This window comes from Siniperca chuatsi, linkage group LG2 (genome assembly GCF_020085105.1).
Source record: "Siniperca chuatsi isolate FFG_IHB_CAS linkage group LG2, ASM2008510v1, whole genome shotgun sequence".
In the NCBI taxonomy this organism is placed as follows: Eukaryota; Metazoa; Chordata; class Actinopteri; order Centrarchiformes; family Sinipercidae; genus Siniperca; species Siniperca chuatsi.
In genome coordinates, this window is record NC_058043.1 from 20586119 (window position 1) to 20606493 (window position 20375).

General features: G+C 40.7%; 2 protein-coding genes across 5 annotated transcripts; one reads left to right on the forward strand and one right to left on the reverse strand.

The window, feature by feature from the left end:
- Window positions 1-5741: 5741 nt before the first annotated feature.
- LOC122867680 (acidic mammalian chitinase-like) lies at window positions 5742-8526 on the forward strand. Of its 2 annotated transcripts, none has more exons than XM_044178793.1 (11): window positions 5742-5872; window positions 6012-6041; window positions 6140-6341; window positions 6477-6533; window positions 6623-6788; window positions 6986-7110; window positions 7206-7329; window positions 7414-7596; window positions 7674-7793; window positions 7889-8027; window positions 8118-8526. In XM_044178793.1, the coding sequence occupies exons 1-11, from the start codon at window positions 5848-5850 to the stop codon at window positions 8405-8407; spliced, it is 1461 nt and encodes a 486-aa protein (XP_044034728.1). In that variant the 5' UTR covers window positions 5742-5847; the 3' UTR covers window positions 8408-8526. The 2 variants fall into 2 exon arrangements, with proteins under 2 accessions (XP_044034728.1, XP_044034736.1); XM_044178801.1 differs by having other exon boundaries at window positions 5743-5872; window positions 8111-8526.
- A 76-nt stretch (window positions 8527-8602) lies between these two features.
- On the reverse strand, window positions 8603-18402 carry LOC122867667 (sodium- and chloride-dependent neutral and basic amino acid transporter B(0+)-like). Of its 3 annotated transcripts, none has more exons than XM_044178769.1 (16): window positions 18384-18402; window positions 17578-17655; window positions 16146-16290; window positions 15918-16049; window positions 15354-15515; window positions 14927-15041; window positions 14705-14837; window positions 14283-14423; window positions 13665-13800; window positions 13102-13194; window positions 12884-13009; window positions 12576-12694; window positions 12340-12439; window positions 10383-10492; window positions 10022-10189; window positions 8603-9887 (listed from the first exon to the last, which is right to left on the reverse strand). In XM_044178769.1, exons 2-16 carry the CDS (start codon window positions 17629-17631, stop codon window positions 9759-9761), a joined length of 1863 nt encoding a protein of 620 aa, XP_044034704.1. In that variant the 5' UTR covers window positions 17632-17655; window positions 18384-18402; the 3' UTR covers window positions 8603-9758. The 3 variants fall into 3 exon arrangements, with proteins under 3 accessions (XP_044034704.1, XP_044034696.1, XP_044034714.1); XM_044178761.1 differs by lacking the exon at window positions 18384-18402 and adding an exon at window positions 18335-18353; XM_044178779.1 differs by lacking the exons at window positions 15354-15515; window positions 18384-18402 and having other exon boundaries at window positions 17578-17956.
- Between the last annotated feature and the right edge of the window lie 1973 nt (window positions 18403-20375).

Consider the following 20375-nt stretch of genomic DNA (forward strand, 5'->3'; position numbering starts at 1 on the left):
TACATTCACCAGGTGGACAAAAACACGAGTCCACGTGAATGATAATGTTGCTCTGTATCTGGATGTGTGAATAGCCAACTGTTTGCTAACATGTTAACCATTTCAACTTTATTCAACGTTTGTTTGCTTGTTTTTTACTGCCCACTAGTGGCCAATCAAAATCTAAATTAACCACATTAACTAAGTTGACTCTACAAAGCAAAACTATTTTGCATAAAACCTAAGTCCTTCAGTACCCCTTCTCGTCTGTATCACTGAAGAGCCCCACTCCTAAAGTTGTACACAAATTCAGGATATTACAACTTAATCCTGATTCATGCAAAATATTCTACCTGTAGTGTCAGAACTGTATAATCAGGGCACACTCTGCATTGCCACCATATCTAAAAAATATATTTGGCCATTAGTGGATTCTGAGACTACATATGTCAAATCTCTGGATTACCAGATATGGATACCAGAGTCTTTACTGGGTCAACTGATGCTGGCAGTTGCCAGAAACGTGCATTTTTTATTTTAGCACTAAGAGCGCTTATTTAATTAAGTGCTTGTGAAGAGTGAAGTGAGGAAACACAGCCTCTGGTCAGTGATAAAAAATACACCAATGCTGATGTTGAATCACACAGTATGAAAACATGAGTTACGTACAAAGAGGGTCTATGTTGTATGTTTGTGTACTCACATATTTTTTTTCGTTTGCTTGAGACAATTCGAGGAACAGTTGCGACCAGTGTAACTATAGTAAAGCTGTCTTTCTCTATGAAGTGAATTGAATTGCAATTTTTTTCCACACAGCAAATGGTGGAATTTGAGGGCATTGCATACTTTGTAGCTGTGATGTTTCAGGGTATAGGACTCACCTTCTGCTTTAATGATCACTGACCTTTAGCTAAAGGGGGGAAAAATATGGACACACTCATATAGCTCCCTATTTATCATTTTTCTTTCATTGTAGTTCACATTTACAGAAAGTAGTGGTAGAAAGGATATATCTGTATTTGAGTGGGTGTGTGGTTACTGAAATTCAGAAAGAAAGAGAGGATAGAGAGGAGCTGCTGCAGAATATACTGTGAGATGAAAGAGTAAAAAAAGAGAGAATGAAAAGAAAAGAACAGAGAAGTCATTAACTTGAAAGTATGAAGCATTTTTGCAGCTTGAGGGCTTATATTAATGTGTATACGTGTGTGAGTATACATGTCCGTGTGTGTGTGTGTGTGTGTGTGTGTGAAACAGTCTGACTTGGCTCTCTAATGGCTTTCCCCTTCATTTGCTTTATTCATTCAGGAGCCAACACACAAAAGCACACACACCCACATGCCCTGCTGACTGAAAGGCAGCAAGGATAAGTGGTAGCTCGCTGAAAGGAAGGGAGAGAGAGGAGGTCGCCATAGCAACACTGGGGGGTTGTCGCTTTTATTGAAAAGAAAATCAGCCCTGCCTATATTCTTATCTCTCCTCACTCTCTCAATTCTCCTTTCTCTTTCTCACCTTTGTTTTTCTCTGTGTGTTCATTTCATCTTCCATGAGCTGACGTCAACTGCCCGGGACGTCTACGGGTGCCGTGAAAATTCAAGTCACGTCTGGTGTTGAATTATTTTCTTGTTTGCACATTTTACAACGTGGCTGAAGATACAGTATCATGTATGATGCTGTAGTTGTGTTTTTTAATAGTTCTGCTGGATGAACAAAATGTCCTAAAGTGAAAATCTGTACAGAGAAATAACTGTGTGTGTCTCATATTTTAAGGATAAGAAGTGGAATTAAAGTATCCTTGCAGCAATGGTGACACACTGACACCATGTTCTGACACCATGTGACAAATATTTGAGAGTGTGTTTTCAGCTGTCAGTGAGTCAAGGTCCTAAATCACATTCACTGGTATTATTAGTAAATTTAGAAATGTGGCTCATTTATCAGAAAAAGCTTGCATGCACACACACACACACACACACACACACACACACACACACACACACACACACACACAGAGTTGGGTGCAAAAATCTGCCACACGATACATGAGAGCACATAATGGCACATGCTATCCTATAACAGGTTACATGTGAAAAAGTAGAAAATGTGACATGCTAATGTGTGGCATAGCATCCCTTCTCTGTCACGGCATTTGAATTTTGTTCCCCAGCTGGACTCAAGGACAACCCTCCCACATCACAGCTAAACGTGTGTGAGTGTGTGCAGACAGAAACATGGCCAAGAGAAAATGATTGAGAATTTGCTGCCATGGTGACAAGCCCAGCACTATCAAATGGTGGTGGTGGTGGTGGTGGTGGTGGTGGGGGGCGACAGTTTTCACATTTTGATCAAGTTTTTTTACAATATGTGAGTGACATCATACTGTTCATACAGTTGAATGCTTTTTGACATTCTCCCACTTCAAATATGCACTCCTACATCGCTGAGGAAGTTCACAGGATCAAGAAAAATCACACTTACTGTAGAGAGCAACTGCTAATTGTACAACTTTATCACACCTGCTCTCCAGCTGGTCTTATTATTACAGAGCTTCACATTATTCTGTAGTATGAATACACAAGAACAGATGGGTGTATTTCAGTGGCTTCATCCTGCCTCTCTGACAGAACAGACAACACAAAGACAACTTGATTAATTATCATTTCCATGTGTCATATTTCAATTAACTTGTACAGTATATGTGTGTGTGTGTGTGTGTGTGTGTGTGTGTGTGTGTATGTGTATTGCGGGGAAGATGGCAACAAGTCTGTGTTTATCTTCCAGTTCCCTGTGCATGGTTGCCATGGCGAAAGATTTTAGTTTGTGGTTCAGTAAGTTATTTATATCCACTGCAAAAAAAAGAACAAGATCTGTTCTTTCAGAGGTTAAGACCTGTTTTGCTTGCAGCTTACTTGAAAGTGTTGACCATTTTAAAGAGCAGATTACATCAGGGGAACTACATTGATCCAAGCATAAATAGTCTCATGTTCTTGACCACCTTATGCAAAATGGACCAAAATGGACTCTACATGGCTTATTGACTCTCTCTCGTGGTGAGATTTGGTAGTGCATCTACCACTCTGGTCTGCACATATTGTTTATTATTTTATATCTTCAATATTGGCCATAAAATTAATTCCTCCTTCCAACTGCATTCAAATAACTTCTGCTGACATAAAAAGTAAAACTCTGAGGGGACATTTGAATACTGCAATCCTGCCAGAGATGTGCTGCCCACTTACAGTAGGTTCGATAAGACATTGGAAAAAAACCTAACAAGAAAAGTCTCTTTTTAAAATGGTCCCATAATATATTGCCATATGAGTAATGATGCAACAGTGACGCAGCAAAACAATAACAATATATAGACTTCAGTATGGGTAGAATGAACTGCAGTATACTGAAACCCTCATGCAATAGGTTGGTGTTTTTCACACTGCGTTTATCAAGCAATTTAGCACTGAGCTGTTAGCAGGGATAATACTTACTACTGCTGTTGACACTCAAATTATATTTAGAGTTACACATTTAACATTTGAAAGCAAGGACTGACTGAGCTGTGATTATGTGTTTATTGAAAATGGCATTTCATGGCATTGTATGGAAATTATATCAATCCACATTGCAGTGTTGATGGTATGCCCTGTACTCATCCTAGCACTGTGGCTCTCGGGATGACAGTGGCTTTTCCTCTAGTTAAGTTGACATTTTTGGTTTTTAGTGAAATGTCTCTACATATACAAGATGGATTGGCAACATTTTTGCACAGACTCTAATTTTTAACCAGCAGGTCAAAATTTTGCCCAATACATTGGTTTGTGACCAAATACCATAGGTTGTTTAAAATATAGACGTTGTCTCCATGACGTCGCCTATAGGTTTCTGAAGAGCCATTGTGAAGCTCAGTGTGGTGACTCTGTCCGACGCCATGTTGGCAGTGCCTGACTCCACCGGCTCCCAGCTAATCCAAAAATAATGGAGCGTGGGTGGAGCTGAGGTGGGCCGAATGAACCCAGGTTGCTGAAACCAGCCACCTGTGACGGTACCCACAGGTGGCTCAAAGTGGGCCCGCTCTTAATTATGCATAACTTTAAGCCTTAATATAATTTAAACGGTTTAAAGGGTTGTTATATAAAAATTCACCCCCGTAGAGTTGTCATGAAGGGGGACATTAGCTATAGAGACCGATACCATTTTTTATACCAGGCTTTAAACATGTTTATTTCTGCTATGAAGTTGGGCATTTTAACATGGGGGTCTATAGAGATTGACTTGCTTTTAGAGCCAGCCTTTTTGGCATTTCACGTTGGCTTCATTTTCAGCCCCGGAGGTTGCCGCTTGCCAAATACTTGGAAAACTAGATGACATTCCCATACTTTGTGTTTAGTGCTAATTAGCAATTGTTAACATGCTAACACGCTAAACTAAGATGGGGAACATGGTAAACATTATAACTGCCAAACATCAGCATGTTAACATTGTCATTGTGAGCATGTTAGCGTGCTGATGTTAGCTGATGTTTAGCTCCAAAAACAAAGACGTGGAGCGTGGGTGGAGCTGAGGTGGGCTGAATGAAGCCAGTCATTAATTAAGCAATATCACAAGAGAAGGTGAGCTTTAACGTCATTATTGGCACAACAGTGGTCCTGACACTTCTTTGAATGTAATATTGCAATTAAACAACAGTTACCAACAAAATAAAAGATCAAATCAATCAAAATGTATTCATGTTGTGGGGCAATTCACTCTCAAAATAAAAACCACTAGCTTTGTTTCCCTGGAAACACATGGGAAATCAAGGGTTAACATCTAGACAGGACCAGTAGAATCCTATGTAATGAAACCTAGTTTACTGCTCCAACAAGTAGGCTGACCCTTAGTAATAACCTAGCAACAGAGACGATTTCTAGTCCCTGATGAGTTAGCCAGCCAACTTAAGCTAATGCTTTCCAGAGATCGTGGGATTTCCCAAACTGAATAAATACCACACATCTAAACACAAAACTGCCTTGCCAGCTAAATCTTGAAACTAAGATATCTGTTGCAAAAAATAATTCATAATATATATTATAATAATGTAATATAATAATAACCTTTTTATTGCAAATGTGTCCCTTTTAATGAACAAACTAAAACTGGACTTTCACAGATGGAGAATAAATGGCAGCTTTGAGCTTGAGATCGTACAACCAGCGTAAGACTAATTTCACAATCCACATCACACTGCAATCAACAAACTGCTGAGCCACAGTCAAGGACAGGAAAGGACAAAAAGCCTCTTTCCATTACAATATGATGTACAGGGGAGTTCATTTATATCATATTAAACCATGTCTAATGTTGATAAGGCATGCACTTTAGCAGATAATATGAGGATAACTGAGTAAACATCAGTATCAAACAACTTGTGTACACGGAAAATGATGCAATGCAAATTTTGCTGTCTAAGAACTATTTGGGTTTGAGTGAAATTCACTTCCATTATAAGAAGCTTTCATAAAACTGAGTTACTCATAATAGAAACATTCATTAGCCAGTAATGTACATACTCACAATACTGAAAAACTTGATGGAAAACGTGAAGCAAAGTGTAAACTAAAAAACCTGATTTAATATTGCGTCGAAGTGTGCTGCACTTTTTGGCCAACAGCAATAACCTTGAAAATATCTAATTTAATCGGATGATATCGTTATCAAAAGGCGTTTGAAGGTTATCAGTACTTTCCATAAGTCTTGACCAAACAAATATATGAGTTTGACTTTTGAGTTTTAGTCAAACCACATCAAACATAATTTAAATATATTGCAGACATGGGGAGCAACCCAGGAGTATAAAAGAGTCTGCTGGTCCTCTGTTCGTTGTACAGAAGCAACATGGGCAAGCTACTCATCTGCGTCGGTAAGCTGAGCTCCTAGCTCATCGAAACTTTTGAAACTTTGTTAATTTCACTTAATTTTGTCCATAATGCAGATTGATTCTCATTAACTACTTAACCTGCCTCCTCCTCATCCTCTCTAATTCTGTCTCTTCTCTGCAGGACTGGCTCTCCTGCTGCATGTGCAGCTAGGTAATTATATCCTTTATCCATTCAGTGTTTGGTGTGATATGTGTAGACGTATTTAAGTTGGTAACATAATGTAAGAGAAATTGTTACATATGTTGCAGGATCTTCCTACATCCTCTCCTGTTATTTCACTAACTGGGGACAGTACCGTCCTGGTGCAGGCAAGTATTTCCCCACCAACGTTGACCCATGTCTCTGTGACCACCTCATCTATGCCTTTGCTGGAATGGACGGCAACATGATCAAGACCTACGAGTGGGACGATGAGAAACTCTACGGAGAGTTCCAGGCCCTGAAGAACCAGTTAGTACACACTAACGCTCATAGTGATAGTGTGATTCCAGTACACATGAAAACACACATTAATACATTTAAGCATGCATGCACACACACAGATTAAGTGTGAGAGGTTACAGTGGATGTTGTTGCTGCTTGCAGGAACAGCAACCTGAAGACTCTGCTGGCCATCGGAGGATGGAACTTTGGTACTCAGAAGTAAGTAGTAATGAAATGAGGATCACTGCTCTCACGAAGAGTCACTTGTAGCACAGGTAGAAGCACTCAGACTGTCTTTCTGTCTCCAGGTTCACAACTATGGTTTCCTCTGCTGCCAATCGTCAGACCTTCATCACCAGCGTGATCAACTTCTTGCGTCAGTACCAGTTTGATGGTCTGGATATCGACTGGGAGTACCCTGGCTCTCGTGGCTCCCCACCTGAGGATAAGCAGCGCTACACTGTCCTGGTCCAGGTCGGTCATATCACTATTCAGTTTCTAGCTATAGACAAATCCGGGTTGTAGGCATGTATATAGGATTTCACTTTTTAAGGGCTTTGGCCAGTAAATCTGTCCATTAGATCCTGTAGAACCGGTTACAAGTTGAAAATAAAGTGATCAAATTCCATTCAAATAAAGGTAATTACATAATTTACTCTGCCCGTCAGTAGGAGCTGATGAGCGCCTTTGAGGCGGAGGGCAAGAAGACCAACCGTCCCCGTCTGATGCTGACTGCTGCTGTCTCTGCTGGAAAGGGAACCATCGACTCTGGATACCAGATTGCCCAGATTGGAGCGTAAGTACATGAGCAGACACATGCAAACATTACATACCCTCACATACCCTCAAGACAGCCCCTACTAAACATTAATTCTCATGTCTGTTTGCCAGTGTGCTGGACTACTTTCACGTCATGACCTATGACTTCCACGGTTCTTGGGAGCACAATGTTGGAGAGAACAGCCCTCTGTACAAGGGCCCCGCTGACCAGGGATCCATGATCTACTTCAATGTGGTGAGTAGGGCTCCTGCTGTAACTTAATAAAAAATTTAATTACAGAACAGATACTCACACCAGCCTGTACGCTCTCATGTGTAGGACTATGCTATGAACTACTGGAAGAGCAACGGTGCCCCAGCAGAGAAGCTGCTGGTTGGTTTCCCCACCTACGGCCACACCTTCCGCCTGGCTTCCTCTAACACAGCTGTGGGAGCTCCTGCCAGTGGACCCGGACCTGCTGGACCTTTCACCCGTCAGGCTGGCTTCTGGGCCTACTATGAGGTTTGTGCTTCTTTTTCTGAATCTGTATGCACAAGTATTGTGTAGATCCCTAACCTTAAATTTCTCCCTCCCATCAGATCTGCACTTTCCTGAAGCAAGGAGCGACTCAGGCTTGGGACGGCCCCCAGGATGTGCCATATGCCTACAACCAGGGAATCTGGGTTGGATATGACAATGTTAAGAGCTTCCAGATTAAGGTACAAAGTTGTATTTCATTATCTAAATTCCTGCCACAGACGTTTATGTTTGAAGGTTATTTAACCCTCGGTTTCACCTCTCATCCGCTCTACAGATTCAGTGGTTGAAGCAGAGCGGTTTCGGTGGAGCCATGGTGTGGAGTTTGGATCTGGACGACTTCAGTGGCACTTTCTGTGGCCAGGGAAGATACCCCCTGATCAACACCATCAAGAGCGGACTCGGAACTGGAGCTTGTACGCATGAACCACATAACCTCTGATAATAAACACAATAAGGCTGTTTCCATCTTTAAAAATTCTTTAATTTCTCTCCTCAGCCTGCAGTGCTCGTACTGACCCCCTGCCTCCAGTCAAACCAACCCAGCACGCTCAGCCCCAGCATGGCGGTGGTGGCAGCAGCGGCGGCGGCAGCAGCAGCTCAGGATCTGGCTTCTGCGCTGGCAAGTCTAACGGACTCTACCCTGACCCAACCAACAAGAACCACTTTTATGAGTGCAACCAGGGAAATACCTACGTCCAGCACTGCGCTGTTGGCCTGGTGTTTGATGACAGCTGCAAGTGCTGCAACTGGGTTTAAACAATCCATGGTTGAACTTCATACTGGTTGTTCTTAAGTTGCTTAAGAGCTGGGTCAGCTATTATGTAACATAAAACCATCCATCATGCCCATTCAAGAACAGCTCTGTAACACCTGTCACTGATCTAACCTAAATAAATATCGCATTTAAAGCAACTTCAGATCTCTGATGGTTTTGTGTGCCTCATGTATGTTTCTAGTCAGTAAAATCATAAACTACAAATCCGGGAAGGAAATTTAAGTTATTTATTGCAGAATAACTTTGAACAACAAACATGGGCGACAAAAAATGTTTATTCATCCATTCACTCTCCTTATATATCGCATAGAGCAGTACAATGGGACTATGTGCGCGACTACAAGTGGACTATGTAAATAACAAGTAAAGACAAACATGATTGTAAATAACAATAAGGGTCACTGCAGATAAAACCATGACAAAATTCAGTATAGAAGCAGTAAACTTATAGTAGCAAAAAGACAAAGGCAACAATATAGGTTATTTCGGCATTATACTAAATATAGACAACACACTCGAGTACATATTCTCTTTAAAACCATGCACACACCACTACTTTGGATAAACTCCTTTCCATGATTACTATAATTTGTCAACACAAATAGTGTCTCAATGTCTTGTTCCTACTCTATTAGCCTGTGGCTGCATCAAATAAAATAAGATGAGTTTCTGAGCAGCATTTAAAAGGATTTTAGATTCTGGCTTTACTCCCTCTGTCGAACTCATATAATGACAACTTACACTGATGTACTAAGCTCTGAACCAGTAAAGTGCCATTAAGTATTGCAAGGCAGAGCCAAATTGGAGAGTGGTCAGAGATAAACATCAGAAACTAATTGGAGTAAGAAACACATTTTTAAAGGGGCATGGACATATAATTTAACTATTTTTTTATTTACTAGATGACCACCAGATGGAGCGCTTGAAAGAATGATAACAAGAGGAGCCCTTAAGGCAGGAGTTATAAAACCTTCAGGTCTACTGTGGGGAAATTATGAGCATTTCAATCTTGAAGGCACAGACATTTGGTGTCATAAAGCTGAAATTATCCATTAGGTATTTTAACAATGTAGGTAGTTATCCTGAAACCCATAGAACAAGAAAGACAAAACACTTAACACAAACCTACCAATAAAGCAGTGATTAATATTATTAAATTCACTGATAATGGCAGAACTTTGAGGAGGTAGCTCCAAAGGAAACTAATGTGGCTGTCTGCTTTTTCATAACCACATTATCATACTGGCTGACTGGTTGAAAGGACACATGAGCATGTCCATGTAAGCACACTCAAAGCACATGAAAGCCATGAGCTGCATATAAGATTTACTTTACCATTTGTTTTGGCAGTGTTTCTTCTGAATCACATTTACATTTGCTTATCGTTTGTTGACACTGCTCTTCTTTGGTGACAGCGGTCTTCTGAGTAGCGTTCTCCTCGATGGATGTTCAGGTAGGGATGCCAGTCCTCAGAGGGAGAACACAATGACTTCAGACGCTGTAGAAAGTATGGTACAATTAGGATCACAAATATGGGTACACACTTAAAAGGACATCACTGCCTAAAATTTACAGAGGAAAATCTCAGCATGCTTTAAATGCTTCCTGTGTTATACAAGACAACATACACACCTTGCAGGGGCTTCCCTTTGCTCTCATCAGCTTATACACAGCGACGACAGGGATCCAGATAAGGATAAACATAACCATGCACCAGCCCAGAGCCATACCCCAGTCTGGGTACTCAACCTTTCCATAGGTGGGGGGTACAAAGGTTATGAGAGACCAGACCAGGACCACCTAGTCAACAAAGTTATTGGTAAATATAACATCCAATCATATTAATACAATCATCCAGAGGCCTTTATAACCCGAAACCCTCATGTCACAGATGTTTGCTGCTTTTGGTTTTGTTGAATTTAGAGTGTCTGTTCAAGATGGTATTTCTACAGCACAATATAAGGGAAAAGAACACAAGAGAGGTAGTACTCACCACAATGATGCAGGGGCTGACGAAGAACCAACATGCTCTCCACCACAGCCAGAAGCAGAAGCTTTTTTTCCCAATCATCATCTCAACGTCTTTAATAAAACGGTTCCCTCCTGTAATGCATGAGAAGAACAGGTACGTGTGCACAACTCAGGTCTAGTGCTAATGCGTAAATCAGTCAAACACTCAGTCAACAGCTAGCCAAGCTGTTTGCCATGCTATTTTATTTTTGGCCATAGAGAATCAGTGTTAAATTGATAGAGGGGAAATCAATCTATGGTTATCTGAATTATTTACATGCTGATCCTCAACTTGTCCATTTCCCCAAAGAAGAGAGAACTCACCGATAATAGCTTACTGTGAAGTGGACTATTATTTGCTGATGTGATATTCTATATTTTACTTATTGTCAACAAATCCCATTAAAAGACCAAAACCAACAATTAATTTATTCTACTAAGATGTATTGTCTGTGTAAACAAAGCCTGATATAACTAATTTCTCTGTGCTACAGATCTCCATTATTGTCCAAAAATCATTAAACACACATCAGTGAACCACACCGTTGCACTGGATGACATTTTACTTCATTACAATGCACATGATCACTGTAGTTTATTTTGAATCAATTCCACATACACCATCATGCTGCCTAAAATACTCCCTACCATATCAAATCTGAGGCTGAAAATAGTCCCCATGCTAGCAGCATGGCTAAAAAGGAATTGCAATGTCAGTTGGTCGTTCCACCACTTCGGTCCAGACTGAAATAACTCAACAACTACTGGATGGATTGGCTAAAAATGTTTTACAGACATTCATGCTCTATATTAAAGGTCCCTAGAGGATGAATTGTACAGACTTTGGTGATCCTCTGACTTTTCAAGGTCAAAGTTTTGACTTATTCAGTGAAATATCTCAATGTCTACTTGATGGATTGGCATGAAATTTTGTACAGACATTCATGGTTTCCAGATGACGTATCGTAAAAACTTATGTGTTAAACCTAACTTTTTCTCTAGCGTTGTTAATGAAATATTTTTGTTGAATGGATTTCTGTAAAATTTGGTACAGACATTCATGGTCCCCAGAGGATGATTTGTGATAACTTTGATCCCCTGAACTTTCATCTAGCACCATCATCAGGTAGCAATTTAAATTGTCCAATACTTGGGTTTATGACCAAACATCTGCAAAACTACTGACATTCCCATCAGCCTCAGCTGCACTTTGTGTTTAGTGCTAATTAGCAAATGGTAGCATGCTAACATGCTAAACTAAATTGGTGAACATGGTAAACATTATATCTGCTTAACATCAGCATGTTAGCATTGTCTTTGCGAACATGTTAGCATGCTGATGTGCGCATTAAGCACAAAGCACTGCAGGGCCTAAGTACAGCCTCACAGAGCTGGAAGGCTGTAGACTCTTAAGTCTTGTTTAAAAAAAGTATGTATTGGTCACGAGCTTTACCTCTTCACAAGGAATGAATGGGGTTGAGGCTGAGTGCCACAGAGAAAATAGGGAAATCTGAAAGTATTGAGAAACTGATTAATTCATATCTGGTTTTGGTCTTTTTATGGGATTTGTTGACAATAAGAAAATCATAGAATATCTGCAGTCTTATCCTTTAATCCAGCAAAAAATAGCTAAGTTAGGTGACAAAAGTAGTTGACACCTAAGCTAACACCTTAGTAGACAAGTTGGACACATCCAGCAGGACACACAGACCTATGACACCTAAGTAGCACAATGACTGCACTTTACGTTTTAAATGGGTTTGGTTTGGAAGTGATTTGCCTGGTCCTTAACTGCTTTAGGAACATCACTGACACTGACATACACACAGGTACATACATTTATTAAATATAGCCAAGCCGATGAAACAACTTACAAAGTTTAGTTTATCAAATGTTTGATATATCTTTTACATATCACTATAGCTGTCATTTATACTCACCATATATGTAGCAGAAGCCAATGACTTCTATGAGAGCCAAAATAAGCAGCAACCAGTTGGTTACAAACTGGTCAATTAGATTTGCCCAGTATATTCCTGCCTATCCCAGACAAACACACACACACACACACACACACACACACACACACACAGATACTGCAGGTAAGCAGGGTAATAATATCAGACAGTGGTAATATAGAGCGGTAATATAGTCAATGTTGGCAGATCTAGAGTACCCTTGTGACACATGGCAGGCCCAGGAGGTAGATGATGTAACATGTCGTAATACTCATTAAAGCTCGTTTGGGTTTGAAGATTTCAGGAAAGGCATCGAGCAGGCAGGTGGTCAAAACCTCTAATGACAAGAGATATGAGAATCAGTGAGCCAATGGATGAATTTTAGGCTGAGTGGTAAACAGCGATTTGCTGCTTAAACACAGATCCAGTGTGGTGAAAAAGATGCTTTGCTAGGTTAGGTTGAGATCAAAATGTATGCCAATTAGCGATGCATGACAGCAGAGCCACTGGATGATGACAATCTCACCTAAGTGTGTAAACTGGGTGTCCAGGCCAAGTATTAATAACATTAAAAAAAATAGGATAGACCAGAGAGGGGAAATGGGAAGCTTAGCCAAAGCATCTGGATACGCAATGAATACCAGGCCAAATCCTGCACAAAGATAGAGAGACAAAACATCAGAGAATATATAGCAGCTTTTTGACATTTTTTTTAAAAAGTAAGTGGTATTATAGGTGTCTGACCTTCCTTCACCACTTCTCCAACAGGCTTTCCATAGATGTGAGCCATATGACCCAAAATTGAAAAGATAGCAAAGCCTGCAAACACACTAGTCCCTAGGAGGAGATGAAAATAGTCACAGACTAATCAGTTTAGAGACAATGTGCTCTATTTCACACATATTTGAGATTTGTATGTACCTGCTCAGGTGGCCAGGATGAGGTTACTCAACCATAAGAAAGCTTCTTGTATAAACCACTTGTATACCATTTCCTAGCAGCTTATATCTAGCTACAGAAAATTAAAGCAACAGCTATGGATAACTCTCCGAGGACTCAGTAGTCCCACTGGATTGCTGTTCGCCACAGTGTCTTTTTTGATACTACCACTTAGGGTGCCTAAGTCAGACATTTTCAAAATCTATACATAGTGGTTTTAATATTTACTAAATGAAGTACTTACAACATGATATTGTTATATCTTTACTTGTTATATCTTTACTGATTATTCTTTCACTGTAGTGAAGACGCAAAAATAAATAAACTTGACTTGAAATAGTGCTTCAACTGAAATGATGTTTTCCTACCATGGTTAATGAAGGTTACAATAACTGCATCCAGGAACATGTTGTTGTGGAAGTTGCTATAGGAAGCAAGAGTCAAAATTCCACCCGAAGCAATGGATAGGGAAAATATAGTCTGAGTTGCTGCATCCTTCCAGACCTAAAACACACCAACATGTTTTAAAAGAGTGATATAGGACAAACTTAAGATACTAAATAGGCATGGCAATGTTGGTCTGTCAGTCAGTCCACCAATTTGATCTGTGAAATTTCCCCCTCAGGATGAATGAACATTGGTGATCCCTTAACTTTTCATCTAGTGTCATCATCAGGTCAAAATGTACATTTTTTCCAATACTTTGGTTCATTACAAAATCCCTGCAAAACTAATGATATTACCATCAACCTCAGCTTTGTGTCAGCAAATGTTAGCATACTAACCTAAGATGGTGAACATGGTAAACATTATACCAGCTAAACATCAGCATGTTAGCATTGTCACTGTGAGCATGTTAGCATGCCGATGTTAGCATTCAGCTCAAAGCACCGCTGTGCCTCAGTACAACCTCACAGAGCCGCTAGTATGGCTGTAGACTATTAAGGTCTTTGTTGTGTTGTAAACAAGGATAGTTTGGGTCCTACCTGTCCTTCAGTAAGAGTAGTCCAATTGGATTGAGAACCAATGAAGAATTCTATTCCATCTCTAGCTCCCTCTAGTGTCACACCTCGGATCAGCAAGATTACAATCACCACATAAGGAAATGTAGACGTGAAATACATAACCTGGAGAGACAAAAGCCATACATTCATACACTGAATGTGTGAGCTAAACAATGCACGTGCCTTAATTTTAAAGAGATGTAAATTTGCCACAAGTGCAATGTGCAGGATAGGGTAGTCTTTCAGCTATGAAAATTGGTGTACCATTCCATAAGAAAATGAATATATGAACCATTGCATGTATGTTCTTATACAGCACAAAGTTTGTTTCCATGTACTCGAGGGAGAAGCTGATTTTCACAAACTGTGGATAAGGACTTGCTATGAGGTGGATGTTGACTTACTTTGCCTGAGGACTTGATGCCTCTGATGAGCGCTGCAGCAACAAGCGTGGAGCTCAGCAGCAGACAGAGGGCCAAGTGCCAAACTACTGGTCCTGTTTCATCTAAACCACTGGATCTCTGCAGAGCCACACGACTGAGGAGGAGAGACAGCTGACTGTACAGCCACAGCAGTATGACAAGTGTGTGTATTTGTGCTTGTTTGAAGGAGTGCACGAATCTTACTCCCAGTACTGCTCACTCGGGCTCTGCACTGGAACTGTGGTCATGTCGGATGAAGGACAAGTGCTGTTTTCCTGAGTCCAGTTGGCCACTAAAACACCACTTACATTGCAATACACTAGAAAAGGAGAGAGGACCAGTGAATGGCTTGCTTAAAATATCAGTCAGTGATGTGTGCATACAAATATTAAATCCCAAGAAGCAGTGTTTACATTACATGGCTTTATGGTGTTTGATACAGATAAAAGACACTGAACTGCCCTTCTTAAATGATTTTGAGGATACTTTGTACAATCTTTTCCATCTTTACCAAATTATGCTAGTTAAAACTGAAAGTGGAACTAAGGTCAAGACTGACAGATCAGCATTCACCAAACAGTAGATTTGATCAACACATCTACACAAGTAAAGGTGATGAGTGGAAAAGCACCTATAGGCATGCTGCTGCAGTTGCTGTCAGCCCAACTGAAGCAGCTGGACCACGGCAGAGGAGACTGGAAGGAGGCAAACATGTAGTACAGGCTGTAGGCGACGATTACGTTATAATAAATTGACACCAATGTGTTCACCATAACAATGGAAAAGCCAACACCTGGAGAAGATAATAGATAATAATGCACTTATAATAACTTACATGGCAATATAAACGTTTTACTAAAAAATCTAGTATTTTTTCCCCACTGAGCCCTTACATCACAAACTGCCATTTTCTCTCTTTTGTCTTTTCTGCTGGGCAGAGAAAGACCCTGAAGCAGTCTCCTTTGATATTACCATATCCTTTAAACTTTAGTTTGAAACAAATATTATTGATTAAGATTAAATATTGAAATTGCAATTATGCTAATTCCATCACTTATTTCACCAATTCTTATTATTATTTGAGATCTTGATTTGACAGTCAGTAAACTTTATTAGATAATTTGCAGTCATATGTAATATCTCTATTTTAATTATCTTAAGTGTGGGAAGTGTTCTACTGCTCTTTCAGGCTTACCCTGCAGTATTGGCACTGCTCTCCATATGCTGATTGGGCCTTGGCTGCAGAACTGAGAGATGGCGCTTTCCAGGAAGAAAAGAGGAGTTCCACACAAAACCAACATCAGGAAATAGGGAATGAGAAAGGCACCTGCTCACAGGGATAAAGGCGAGTTTTGTGATATTCATAATACTTATAACACTGTTATCATAAGTGATTTTCTAAACACTGATGCCAAATAATTACCCCCTCCATTCCTGTAGGCCAAATATGGAAATCTCCAGATATTTCCCAGGCCAATAGCATAGCCGATCATGGAGAGCATGGACTCTGTCTTGTTGGTCCAGTTTCCACGCTCAGGATTCTCATCACCATCATCCACATGAGAGTCCTGCTCAAAGCAGAGTTAACAAGCGTTTTTTAAATTGTTAGATATAATCTATGGTATAAATTAACTTAACAATAAATAAGAAAAAAAAATGAATGCATAAAGAATCACTACAAACCATTGCATATACTAATATTACACACATCGTCCATGTTCTCAACCATCAACAGTTTTACATTCCAACCAAAAACAGCAGCTAATTTCACTGGTGAATACCCTCAACCAAGAAAAAACTAACAAACAAGATCCATTGCTACGGTGTTTGGTTGGAGTGAACACCTGCTGATTCTTACATCTCAGTGGCACACAGTGGTAACCATTTTTAAAGCAGACATTTTGACTTGTAATTGTAGAAAAAGCACAGGAGTTACTAATAGCATTTCGATAGCTCTGTTGCACTAATATAAATTCAGTCGTTAATTAATGTTATTAGCACACCTGTGCTTGTCCCACTATGACAATTCAAAATGTCTGCTATGAAAAAGGTCTATAGGAGATCTAAAAATATCATAAAATACAGGACTATATAGTCAATAGAACCTCACTGTGAATTATACAGACACAAACACATGGTGGTGTATGAAACAAAGTCAGTGGATACTTTGTTACTGGGAATCTTTTAAATTAACCCTATTCTTATTGAGGTTATGCATCAAGATGGCATTCACAGCACCATGAAATTGCAGGGAAATTCACTGTTGGTCTATTTATCAATGATACCTGTCACCACCACCACCACCACCGTGTCAGTTATTATGTTAAACAAGGGTGGGGAAGTTCAGTAGATTAAGCAAATGTTTGATGAAGGGTTTATTTGCAAAATCTACATATCTCCGTTTTTGTTTTGTTTTTTTCCAAAATGATGTGGTTTTTTTTGGCGCTCTCCTGGGAATATTAATCAAACTGGTGTTTATTTATTTTAAGAATGGTGTTTGTATGTTTTTGCAAATTAACGTTTTTGACAAATGACAAACTATCCTAATGTTATCATATTATTTCTTGTAATTTGCTATATGGGCTGTAAATAGTAGTCTGGAACACTGCTGTATATTAGCTATGTTTCACTTTGTTTAGTTTTGTTCCCGTCCTTATGTTTGTTGCAAATTTAACCCTTTGTAGTTCAAACGGAAAAGAAAAATTTCAGACTTTCACTTAGGTCTACAATGTGAAGAATGCATATTTTTAACATTGCGATAGATAACGTTCATTTTTAATATTGGAGAAAATATTAGTGCCGTAGTAAGCTACAGTTAGGCCCAGTTATTCAGGTACAGGTGTCTGCAATCCTACCTGATCCGAAGGAATAGCAGGGTCCTTGGAAATGTTCGAGCCACAATTCCACATTTCGTTTCATCTGCTTCTGATGATCTGTGGAAGAAAGTTCAAATACTCAAAAAGAAAATTGACTCAAGTCAAACACACCAAACTGGATTTCTGCTAATGATCGCTTTAGGAGAGAGACAGGTCCGCTTTCATCTGGAGGTGAACCTGCCTCAGTGCACAAGTCCTGTGCTTGTCAATTTAACGTCGCAAGGTTTTCGGTCAGCCAAACAGCGAATGTTTCTATTGTTTAAATCACGAAATCGTTATCAAGCCTAACGCTATATCAAATGTCAGTGACTTGTGAGGCTTTTGGTAAACTGCTAGCTAAATACTTTTTACCTAGCTAGCCTTGGCTGCATTGTACAGTAATTAGCTACATTAAAGTTACACTAGAAAGACAGTAGGCATAGTTTGTGTGTAGACCAAAAGCTAGCATCTATAGCCTATTACCTCAGGAAGCTTGTAAAGTTTGTAAATAGTCTCAGTAAAAAATGTAACCTAACATTTAACAGGACACCCCATCTGGAGTCAGTGGTCACCATTCTGCATCACTGACAAGTTATCCCATAGCCTAATTGATCTCTCAGTATACATAGCAACAATACTTGCTACAGTTACTTGCTAACAGTTAGGCTAATTCTTACAGGTGCAAAACCGGCAGCTATGCATGGATTAACGTAGCTCTAAACCAACTTTTAAAAATAGTTAACAATTTGGGCATAACCTTTTGTTATGGTGTAAGCAGTGGTGGAAGGAGTACTGAGATCTTTTACTTAAGTAAACATCCTTTCGGCTGTTCCCTTTCAGGGGTCGCCACAGCGAATCATGTGCCTCCATCTAACCCTGTCCTCTGCATCCTCTTCACTCGCACCAATTAACTTCATGTCCTCTCTCCCTCCTCTCCTTCTTCGTCTTTGACCAACAGTAGTCCAATTTCCACCGGTACCCTGTAGGTCAACAGCACTGGTGGCGGTCGTTGTTAACCCGGGCCCCGACCGATCCGGTATGGAAGTCATTTTCACGATTCGCATTTTTAATTTGGCATGTGTTTTACGTCGGATGCCCTTCCTGACACAACCCTCTGCATTTATCCAGACTTGGGACTGGCACAAGAAGACACTGGCTTGTGCCCCCTTGCAGTTGCATTTTTACTTAAGTAAAAGTAGCAATAATATATCCATAGCCAGTCTTGTTGATTATTTGGCTGAGGGGGTTCAGACCTATGCAGAACAGCAGTGGGGACAGAGCATCTCCTTGGTATATGCCACATTTGATGGATACTTGTGCAAGTGGCTTGCCATTGGCCTCAAGGGTGGTTTTCCACAGCCTCATCGAGTTTGCAATGAAGTCTCTTAGAGTCCTGTTGATGTTGTACATCTCCAAGCATGCAGTGATCCATGTGTGTGGCATTGAGTCATATGCTTTCTTGTAATCAATCCAGGCAGTGCACAGGTTGGTGTGTTGGGTTCTGCAGTCTTGGGTGACTGTTCTGTCAACCAGGAGTTGGTGTTTGGCTCCTCTGGTTCCTTTGCCAATGCCCTTCTGTGCTTTGCTCATGTATTGATCCATGTGTCCACTTATCTTAGCCGCGATGATGCCTGACATGAGCTTCCATGTTGTGGAGAGACAGGTTATTGGCCGATAGCTGGATGGGACTGTACCCTTTGCAGGATCCATCAGGATCAGGATTGTTCGTCCTTCGGTAAGCCATTCAGGGTGCGTCCCATCTCTTAGCAGCTGGTTCATTTGTGCTGCTAGGCGCTCATGGAGTGCAGTGAGCTTCTTTAGCCAGTAGGTGTGAATCCTGTCAGGGCCCGGTGCTGTCCAGTTCTTCATACCTGAGACTCTTTCTTGGATGTCTGCCGCTGTGATGGTGACTGGATTCTGTTCAGGGAGGTTGCTGTGGTCCTTTCTCAGAGCCACCAGCCACTGTGCATCACTGTTGTGTGATGCCTCCCTCTCCCATATACTTTTCCAGTACTGTTCAGTTTCCAGCCTTGGTGGGTCTGCTCTGATGTTATTACCCTGCCATTGAGCATACACTGTCGCAGGTTGAGTTGCGAACAGCCGGTTTATTCTTCTGGCTTCATTATCTCTCGTGTACCTCTTTAGGCAGCTGGCCAAGGCTTGGAGCCTTTGTTTGGCAGTTTCGAGTGCTTCAGGTATGGGCATCTGGTTGTACTTCTTGGGTACTTGCTTACTCATTGCACCTCTCTCAGCCTCTGTCAGTTCGCTCACTTCTCTCTGGGCCTCCTTAATTTTTGCCTCCAGCCTTTGTTTCCATGGTGGGTACTGTTTCTCATGGCTTCCATGGTTGCTCTTGTAGCCAAGCATCTCGAGGATCACTGCTGCTGAGGCGTGTATCAGCTCATTGGTTTCAGTGATGGTTGTGGTAGGGATAGCTCACAATGCTGCATTCACATCTTCTAGGAGACTTTCTGATGGTACTTCACTTAGCCGTTGTAATTGGCGTCGGGGTTGCCTTGTATTCATCCTCACCATGATCTTATCTTTCAGGTCAGTTGCTGCCTCGTTCAGCGTTATTTCACTTGGGGCTTCGTACCCAATCTCTGGTTGGGGAGCCGCTCCTTGCTCCCCTCTGACCTGTTGTCCTGGCTCCCCCTTGCCGTAGCATTTGTATTGTATCTTGTCAATCTCAAGTTGTGATAGCAGTTGCTGCTTGTGGATGTTGGAACACTGAGCTACTAGTTGCTTCGCTGTAAGCCTTGATTGTGGGTTTCGAAGTAACCATATATATATATATA